Source organism: Nanorana parkeri, unplaced genomic scaffold (assembly GCF_000935625.1).
Source record: "Nanorana parkeri isolate BGI_ZX_2015 unplaced genomic scaffold, ASM93562v1 scaffold2178, whole genome shotgun sequence".
Classification (NCBI taxonomy): Eukaryota; Metazoa; Chordata; class Amphibia; order Anura; family Dicroglossidae; genus Nanorana; species Nanorana parkeri.
The window spans coordinates 185,921-196,071 of NW_017308446.1; the positions used below are offsets into that span (position 1 = coordinate 185,921).

The window sequence follows — 10,151 nt, forward strand, 5'->3', positions numbered from 1 at the left end:
CGGAGAGTCCCCGGTACACACCCCGTCCCGTCTGCCCGACCCGCTCCGTAAGTTAAAGGAAGCTTAGAAAGGTCACATGACATACTACCTAGACCAGGGCTTGGTGAGCCTACAATTCCCATCATGCATCTGCCTCTGGGATGATGTCTGGGGCTAGTCCAATTTGAAATGGCCAATAGCAGGCTGGCTATTGTTCCCGCCCGCTGAGCAGAGGAGCAGACCTGAAAGAGAACTTTCTTTCTCAAGGCTGCTCCTCTGCTAGTGGGCAGGGCTTCACTAGCCAACCTGCTATTGCCATAGCAGGCTGGCTATTGCTCCAGGTTGCCTCTATTCACCGGTTGGCTTTGGAAGCTAGCCGGTAGATGAATTGGGCTGTGGAGTGCCGTGGGGATGGCTGCTTGAGAGTTACTATTAATTCTCAAGTAACCGGAAACTACAGTTATCCGGCACCCACCGATCCCCATGGGTGCTGGATAACTTGGAGTTTACTATATAAAATATATTAAGGTTTTATTAAACTGAATAAAACTGGGGTGGACAGCCCTAAAAAAGCTCTGCTCGATGGCCGGGGTTTCAACAGCCAGCCTGCTATTGGCCATTTCAAATTGGACTAGCCAATAGCAGGCTGGCTATTGTTCCCGCCCGCTGAGCAGAGGAGCGGACCTGAGAGAGGACGTTCTTTCTCGGGGTCGCTCCTGTGCTCAGTGGGCGGGGCTTCACTAGCTAGCCTGCTGTTGTTGCAATTTGAAATAGCCAATAGCAGGCTGGCTATTGTTCCAGCCCACCAAGCAGAGGATCGGGCCGGAGAGAGAGCTTTTTTTTTTCTCCGGGCTGCTGCTCTGCTCGATGGCTGGGGTTCCAACAGCCAGCCTGCTATTGGCTATTGCAATTTGAAATGGCCCATAGCAGGCTGGTGATTGAAACCCCGCCCATTGAGCAGAGGCGCGGACCTGAAAGAGAACTTTCCCTCTCGGGGTCGCTCCTCTGCTCAGTGGGCGGGGCTTCACTAGCTAGCCTGCTGTTATTGCAATTTTAAAATAGCCAATAGCAGGCTGCCTATTGCTCCCGGCTGCCTCCATTATCTCAGGCAACCAGAAACTCCAGTTATCTGGCACCTACAGTCCCAGTTGGGTGTTGGATAACTGGGAGTTCACTGCATGGGTTCCTCTCTGTCCCACCATCTTGGCACACCGGGCCCTTCGGTTATCGTTGGCGACTGGTTTGCTGACCACTCCCCGGGTGGCCGTAACGGTCCCAACAAGACCCCCCTGGGCATACGTTTGATGTTTTATTGCCGGTCCTCTCGGCTTCTCTTTGTCTCACACGTTTTGTTGGTTCCTCTCTCGCTCAGGAAGCTTCTCCAGCAGCCCAGAAGACATGTCCGGGACAGAAGAAGGGAAGGAGAAGTCCTGGGAGCAGCTCGGAGAGCTCCGGGGAGGACAAGGACTCTGACAGTATGGACGACACCGGACTTTATTCCATCAACGACGAAAACCGCGGCAACGACCGCTCGCACTCGGAGGACGAGGAGGAAGACGAGGAGGAGGAGGAAGACCGCCTCCGCAAGCGAGGCCAAAAAAAGCGAGCCAACAACGACCAGGACTCTTCCGACGACGAGAGGGCGCTGGAAGACTGGGTGTCGTCCGAGAAGACGCCCCTGCCCAGGCCCCGGTGGCGAGCCCTCCGCGCGCTCCGCCACAGGGAGATCGGAACCAGCCGGCGCTTCATCTACGACGCCTGCGGGGCGCGCGGCTTCGTCCAGAGGTTCCGCCTCTTGCACGGCCTGGACGGGCACCTCGGCTGCGTCAACACCTTGCACTTCAACCAGAGGGGCACCTGGTTGGCCAGCGGCAGCGATGACCTCAAGGTGGTGGTCTGGGACTGGGTGAGGAGGAAGCCCGTCCTGGAGTTCGAGAGCGGCCACAAAAGCAACGTGTTTCAGGTAGGCACCGCAGCGCTGTTATCTGCTCGCTGGCCACCAGGTGGCGCTCAGTAGCAAAGGAATTGGCTATGCCCCTTGGCTTCATCTAGTGATGGCAATGCCCTGTGAATGGCTGTCAGCCAGCTGTAGGCTGGGCAGAGGATATAGAAATCAGCCTGTTGGGGAGTAATAACTCAAAGCAGCAGAAGGCCAGGGAGAGAAGACTATAAAGCAGGGGGTAGCAAACCTCCGGCTCTCCAGCTGTGGGGTGGAACTACAAATCCCATGAGGCATTGCAAGAGTCTAACAGCCACGGACATGACTCCCCAAGAGAGATGCATCATGGGATTTGTAGTTCCACCCACAGCTGGAGGGTCGGAGGTTTGCTAGCCCTGCTATAAAGAGTGCAGCGAGTTTAGTAGAAAGGACCCGCCCCCACCACTTAAGGGCGGGGCTTTCTGCTTCGTCCGTTGTGCACAGACTGCCAGCCACCATGCGTTTTTTACTTTTTAGGCAAATAAGTTAATATTTATCCAGACTCTGTGTGGCAATATTGAACTTTGTACTGTTTTTAAAGTCGGCCCTGGGGGTGAACCGTGTGCATTGTGGGAAACTGCCGCCTGCTTTCGTTCTGTAGATAGAGAACATAGGCCGTAGGGGTGCAGCGTGTGAGGGTCTATGTACATCTGCATCATCCCCGAATTGCATGAGCTGCGGCAGGCTCGGTGTGATTCGTCCATACCAGGGTCTCATCAGGGATGCCGTGCACCTTTTCATATGGACACAACCTCCTAAAATGTAATGTGTTGGGTTGATTGTCCGAATATCTCTATATCGGTGTTTTAGGTGTAATGAGAGGTTTTTTCTTTTCAGTGTTGGATGGAATGTAAGAGAATTGGAGCCCCGGTCAGATTTGTATTGCTCTGCCTTCCCAGGAGTAGTCACCCTCTTTATTTGTCCTGGTGTCCATTGTCACCGAGACAGGAAATGGGAATTGATTCAGAGCAGGGATAGAGGGGAAATCTTCCAGTGGGGACACCTGTGTCTGAGATGGGGGGGATGTGCATCGCATCATTTCCTGTCGAGTCTCCAGTACAGGAAGTTTGATTTGGGGTTTTAGCCCCGCCCTGCTCTTTGCCCAAGTTTTTGGCTAGACATGCACTTTAAAGTCAGTATAGCTGCAGACATACTACAGGAGATGGTCGGAGGCTGGGTGTCCTATGGGAGATGGTCGGAGGCTGGGTGTCCCATGGGAGATGGTCGGAGGCTGGGTGTCCCCCGGGAGATGGTCGGAGGCTGGGTGTCCCCCGGGAGATGGTCGGAGGCTGGGGAGGGGAATTGTCAGGAAGTGTGAAAAAGATAAAATAGAATGTCTCCGGGAATTCACCGGAGACCGAGGACTGCGGGTTCAGCACCACCCATCTAGATTCCCTTCTCTTCATACAGAATAATCACCCCCATCATCCACTGCTGTCATCTATCCTCTCTACCTTCGGCCATGTTTGGCTCTTGCAGGTCGTGGGGTACACATACCATTTGTTGGGGGCGCTCTGGGATTCTCTTTTCGGTGGGGGCCTTCCTACTAGATGGAGCGGACAGCTCAGTCCCGCAGGTTACACAGGAAGTACGCCGCTCTCCCGGGGTAATCATCTGAGTTCTGTGACAGCCGGGTGTTGAGCTCTTATTATCAGGAGCACCCCGAGCTCTGGACACAGCACATTACACCGGGAGATTTCCCCGATCTCCTCTGCAGGGCTGAGCTGTCGGCTTCACTTTTCAGTCGACAACCCAAGCGATACAGAGGCAGGATAGGCGCCCCCTGCAGGACTATGGCCAAGGCGGCTACCTCTTACCTGGCAACCAGTGACATCACAAGAGCTGAATGGGACGCCGGCCAGAGCAACCCGCTCAGCTCCTGGCAACCAGTGACGTCACAGGACCTGAATGGGGCGCCAGCCAGAGCAACCCGCTCAGCTCCTGGCAACCAGTGACGTCACAGGACCTGAATGGGGCGCCAGCCAGAGCAACCCGCTCAGCTCCTGGCAACCAGTGACGTCACAAAGCTGAATGGGACGCCAGAGCCACAGATCCTGGCAACAAGTGACGTCACAAAGCTGAATGGGACGCCAGAGCCACAGATCCTGGCAACAAGTGACGTCACAAAGCTGAATGGGACGCCAGAGCCACAGATCCTGGCAACAAGTGACGTCACAAAGCTGAATGGGACGCCAGAGCCACAGATCCTGGCAACAAGTGACGTCACAAAGCTGAATGGGACGCCAGAGCCACAGATCCTGGCAACAAGTGACGTCACAAAGCTGAATGGGACGCCAGAGCCACAGATCCTGGCAACAAGTGACGTCACAAAGCTGAATGGGACGCCAGAGCCACAGATCCTGGCAACAAGTGACGTCACAAAGCTGAATGGGACGCCAGAGCCACAGATCCTGGCAACAAGTGACGTCACAAAGCTGAATGGGACGCCAGAGCCACAGATCCTGGCAACAAGTGACGTCACAAAGCTGAATGGGACGCCAGAGCCACAGATCCTGGCAACAAGTGACGTCACAAAGCTGAATGGGACGCCAGCCACAGATCCTGGCAACCAGTGACGTCGCTGGTCACCAGGAGCTGAACGGGAAGCTGGGTGTTCCAGGTTGCCAAGATCTTGGCCGGGAGATAAGTTTGGACCTCTCATATCTCCGAGCCCGGGTCTTAGCAACCTGGGGGCACTGTGGACAGGAAGGGGTTGGTTGGGCCAGCTAGGGGGACAGCAATGCAGGACCACGTGTGCGCTCTCCTCGGCCGTCCTGTTCCTGGCACGTTGCCCCCATTGACAGGATCAGTGGTGTGACACGGTCCTCTCCGTGGCAGCTCCGCCTCCAACGACCGCTACCTCCTGAGAACTGGCAAATTTCAGGCTTCGGCCCTCGGGTCTTCTTTTGAGGCGCGGTAATGACTGACCTCTCTCCCCGGGAAGTCTCTCTCACCTTGTTCCCTTTCCCATCAGGCGAAATTCCTGCCCAACAGCGGAGACTCCACCATCGCCATGTGCGCCCGCGACGGGCAGGTACGCGTCGCCGAGCTCTCCGCAACCCAGTGCTGCAAGACTACAAAGAGGGTGGCCCAGCACAAAGGAGCCTCTCACAAGGTACGCAGCCCCGTCCTTTCTGTGTAATGTCCTCGTCATTATCCACGCAACTGTATAAGCAGAACGCCAGATATATAGGCCAAATAATGTGTTATTTGTTTTTCACTACAAAATATTTAAAAAAAAATAAAGCATTAAACAGGCGAACCTGCAGATGCCAGGGCAGCCTGAAGGTGGCAGCGTTCACCTGCAGGTTGAAGTCTGTGTCATAGCTGACCTAGTGGTCACATGATCACTAAATGATCCTGCGATATAATGGTGTGCGGGATTGTCCCGGATCTTAACCCTCTGTGTGTGTTTTTGCCTCCTGCCCAGCTCGCCCTAGAACCAGACTCCCCGTGTACGTTCCTGTCCGCCGGTGAGGATGCCGTGGTGTTCACCATCGACCTTCGGCAAGACCGGCCCGCATCGTGAGTACAAATCCCTCCGGCGTAGTACACCAGAGCGGTGCGTTGCACGATGTAACACCTCGTCCTCCTTTGTATTCTCTCGCACACAGGCGGCTGGTTGTCACCAAGGAGAAGGAGAAGAAGATCGGACTGTACACCATATATGTCAATCCCGCCAACACCCACCAGTTCGCAGTGGGTGGCCGCGACCAGTTTGTCAGGTGAGGGGCTTGTTTTTCATGTGCACAAGGAGAGAGAGAGGAGCAGTGAGCGGTCTTTATTACAGGAGGGGGCGGAGACAAGACCAGTCACCCTGCACAAGAAGAGAGAGAGGAGCAGTGAGCGGTCTTTATTACAGGAAGGGGCGGAGACAAGACCAGTCACCCTGCACAAGGAGAGAGAGGAGCAGTGAGCGGTCTTTATTACAGGAGGGGGCGGAGACAAGACCAGTCACCCTGCACAAGAAGAGAGAGAGGAGCAGTGAGCGGTCTTTATTACAGGAAGGGGCGGAGACAAGACCAGTCACCCTGCACAAGGAGAGAGAGGAGCAGTGAGCGGTCTTTATTACAGGAGGGGGCGGAGACAAGACCAGTCACCCTGCACAAGAAGAGAGAGAGGAGCAGTGAGCGGTCTTTATTACAGGAAGGGGCGGAGACAAGACCAGTCACCCTGCACAAGGAGAGAGAGGAGCAGTGAGCGGTCTTTATTACAGGAGGGGGAGGAGACGAGACCAGTCACCCTGTATAAGGAGGGAGAGCAGCACTGAGCGGTCTTTATTACAGGAGGGGGCGGAGACAAGACCAGTCACCTTGCACAAGGAGAGAGCAGCAGTGGGCGGTCTTTATTACAGGAGGGGGCGGAGACGAGACCATCACCCTGCACAAGGAGAGAGAGCAGCAGTGAGCGGTCTTTATTACAGGAGGGGGCGGAGACCAGACCAGTCAGCAGTGATTTGTGTGATACCTGACGCTGGTTTTCTGTCCTCAGGATCTATGACCAGCGGAGAATCAATGAGAACGAGAATAACGGAGTTCTGAAGAAGTTTTGCCCTCATCACTTGGTAAGGGAAAGATTCGGCATGCCCGGAGTGCCAGTCCGTAAGCCTTGAATGCCGCACAGCTTTGTAAATGACGTCCATTGACGCAGAACAAGTGTTCAGATTAGTACTTGTTATTATACGGGGGTGTATAGAGCGCCAACAGTGTGCGCGGCGCTGTACAATATAAGGAAGACATTACAATCACAATACAATTCAAGACAAGATGGCGAGGAGGGCCCTGCCCCTGAGGGCTTACACTCTAAAAGGGACACACCTTGGGAGCCACATTGCCTAGCAACAAGGGAAGCGAATCCGGGAGGCGGGTCATGACGTACCGCCCAGCTGCCTAATTGGTTACAAAGCCAGGCTGTCTACCAACAAGTGAAGCTGGCTTCCTAGCCAATCAGGAAACCGGGAGGCGGGTCATGATGTCCTGCCCGGCTTCCTGATTGGCTGGGGAGCCGGCTTGTTCCTAGGCAGTCTGGCTTCCTGACCAATTAGGGAGGCGGGTCATTACGTGCCATCCGGGTTCCTAATTGGAAGCCAGACTGCCAGCAGCAAGTGAAGCCGGCCTCCTAGCCAATAAGGGAGGCGGGTCGTGACATGCCGCTCGGCTTCCTGATTGGCTAGGCACTTGGCAGCCTGGCTTCCTAACCAATAGGGAAGCCGGGCGGCGCGTAATGATCCGGTCTCTTGATCGGTCAGGCAGCCTCGGCAAGTGAACACGGTGGGGTTTCCCTAGAACGTCGGCTTCCCAGGCAATCAGGAAGCCGGGCGACTGGTCATGATCTGCCGCCCGAGTTGCTGATAATCGGGGCACACAGCACCGGTACTCGGTGAGTACCACAAAAAAAATATCGTTACTCCATACCGGAAAAACCGGCATCGGTGCATTCCTAGTCCTTAGCAGCCAATCAAATCCCCACCGGACTCTATAACAGCGGAATACGGACCCCGTTTTTTTTTTTTTCCACCCGTGCACTGGGAAAGAAAAAACGGGTTCTGGTTGTTATTGGTAACAGACATTTAGGGCGGTGACATCTTTTTGGGTCATCTGTATATGGATTGTTTCTTCTCAACTGACCCCGCCCCCCTGTGTTTGTGTTACAGGTAACAAGCGAAGCCAAAGCCAACATCACCTGTCTGGTGTACAGCCACGATGGCACAGGTGAGTCCAGAGCTTCACACATGCTCATTGTTGAAGGTCATGTTCCAGGGCAGTCTCCCCCCCGACCCCCTTCCGTCACCGGCCCTCCGACCCTTCCGTCACCGGCCCTCCGACCCTTCCGTCACCGGCCCTCCGACCCTTCCGTCACCGGCCCTCCGACCCTTCCGTCACCGGCCCTCCGACCCTTCCGTCACCGGCCCTCCGACCCTTCCGTCACCGGCCCTCCGACCCTTCCGTCACCGGCCCTCCGACCCTTCCGTCACCGGCCCTCCGACCCTTCCGTCACCGGCCCTCCGACCCTTCCGTCACCGGCCCTCCGACCCTTCCGTCACCGGCCCTCCGACCCTTCCGTCACCGGCCCTCCGACCCTTCCGTCACCGGCCCTCCGACCCTTCCGTCACCGGCCCTCCGACCCTTCCGTCACCGGCCCTCCGACCCTTCCGTCACCGGCCCTCCGACCCTTCCGTCACCGGCCCTCCGACCCTTCCGTCACCGGCCCTCCGACCCTTCCGTCACCGGCCCTCCGACCCTTCCGTCACCGGCCCTCCGACCCTTCCGTCACCGGCCCTCCGACCCTTCCGTCACCGGCCCTCCGACCCTTCCGTCACCGGCCCTCCGACCCTTCCGTCACCGGCCCTCCGACCCTTCCGTCACCGGCCCTCCGACCCTTCCGTCACCGGCCCTCCGACCCTTCCGTCACCGGCCCTCCGACCCTTCCGTCACCGGCCCTCCGACCCTTCCGTCACCGGCCCTCCGACCCTTCCGTCACCGGCCCTCCGACCCTTCCGTCACCGGCCCTCCGACCCTTCCGTCACCGGCCCTCCGACCCTTCCGTCACCGGCCCTCCGACCCTTCCGTCACCGGCCCTTCCGTCCCCGCCACCCCGATGAGCCACTGGCCTGTTGCAGGCCAGTGACTTGCTGCACTGATATTGCACTTCCAGAACCAAGTCAGCAGTAGCAGATTGCACATTTCCATCCTTACTCCTCTTCTGGGATTTTGGATCTCCCGCATGGAGGGATTTCCAAAAATATAAGCAAGCGCCCTCTAGATTAGGGTTAGCCAAACGTCAGCTCCTCAGCAACACTGCAACTACAAATACCATCATGCATCTGCCCCTGGGAGTCGTGACCGTCAGTGTTGTAATTCCTTATGGGATTTGTAGTTCCACCACCGCTGGAGGGGCGGTGTTTGTCCACCCCCTGCTCCAGATGCCTGTGCTGCACCAGGGTTGACGTGACCCCTTTTAAACGTGCCATACATGTTGCTTTCACACGTGTTCCCTATTGCACACAGCAGCTGTCAGGGTTGCGCGTGACTCTGGCGCACGGCACAAATAGAGCGGTGAGTAATGCCGAGGAGTGGTAGCCATGTCGGCCTGGCCCCTGTCCCGCTTTCCTCGGCGTACAATCTGTGGCATGGAAGACGTCTCGCTGTAGTAGGGGGCCTGAGGAATAACAAGCTCGCTGTGACAAACACTGGATGGCAGTGATCTCCGCTTAATTCACACTGAATGCCAATTACCAGGCAGATCCGCCGTGCCAGTCGCACGTTTGCGAAGGCGTGATGTCTTCTGAAGCAAGCTGTGATTTTTTAACAAGTGTGCAGACTATATCTTTTGGAGGGGGTAATACAAACATGTACAGGAATTACAAGACATACATAATGTACAAGCAGTGTAAGCTGCAGGGGTATCCAGCCCTCCACCTATGGTGCAACTACAGATCCCAGTAGGCATTGCAAGACTCTGACAGCCACAGGCATGACTGCCAGAGGTAGATACATGATGAGACTTGTAGTTTCACTACAGCTGGACGGCCGGAGTTTGCCTACCCCTGCTGTGTAGTATCGCATGGCAAGCATCCTTAATATCGCATGGATCCCTGGTAGGTAGTTGGGGGCTATAATGAGAAGGTGGGTGAAGGGTTGAGGTAGGTAGATGGGGGTTATATGAGAAGGTGAATGGTTGGGGTAGATAGATGGGGGCTATATGAGAAGGTGAATGGTTGGGGTAGGTAGATGGGGGTTATATGAGAAGGTGAATGGTTCGGGTAGATAGATGGGGGCTATATGAGAAGGTGAATGGTTGGGGTAGGTAGATGGGGGTTATATGAGAAGGTGAATGGTTGGGGTAGATGGGGGTTATATGAGACGGTGAATGGTTGGGGTAGATAGATGGGGGCTATATGAGAAGGTGAAAAAAGTTAATGGCCTTGAGAAGGATGCATTAATGAAAGGACGCAGGGAGTGGTAGGGAAGGAAGAAAGTGTTATAAGATTTTCCATCAATATTGATCAAAATAATCTGTAGAGGTGGTTAGGGTGTAAAGGAAGGGACATTGTCTCTAATGAATGAAATGGGACACGTGAAAGCATTCTTTCAAAAGCAATGTCCATCTTTAGAACCCATCTCAAACTCAAGATTGCCATGTATTGGATGGTGTTAGAAAACATGGATCTGACTCTTCTCAGGCAAGATGGTGG

General features: G+C 55.4%; 1 protein-coding gene across 1 annotated transcript in view; it reads left to right on the forward strand.

The window, feature by feature from the left end:
* DCAF8 (DDB1 and CUL4 associated factor 8) overlaps window positions 1-8,558 on the forward strand; it is a 9,982-nt gene extending 1,424 nt beyond the window's left edge. Inside the window, 7 exon segments of the mRNA XM_018572933.1 lie at window positions 1,352-1,411; window positions 1,413-1,942; window positions 4,932-5,072; window positions 5,388-5,482; window positions 5,572-5,682; window positions 6,449-6,521; window positions 7,611-8,558. Coding sequence (XP_018428435.1) covers window positions 1,352-1,411; window positions 1,413-1,942; window positions 4,932-5,072; window positions 5,388-5,482; window positions 5,572-5,682; window positions 6,449-6,521; window positions 7,611-8,558 — 1,958 coding nt within the window.
* Window positions 8,559-10,151: the final 1,593 nt, after the last annotated feature.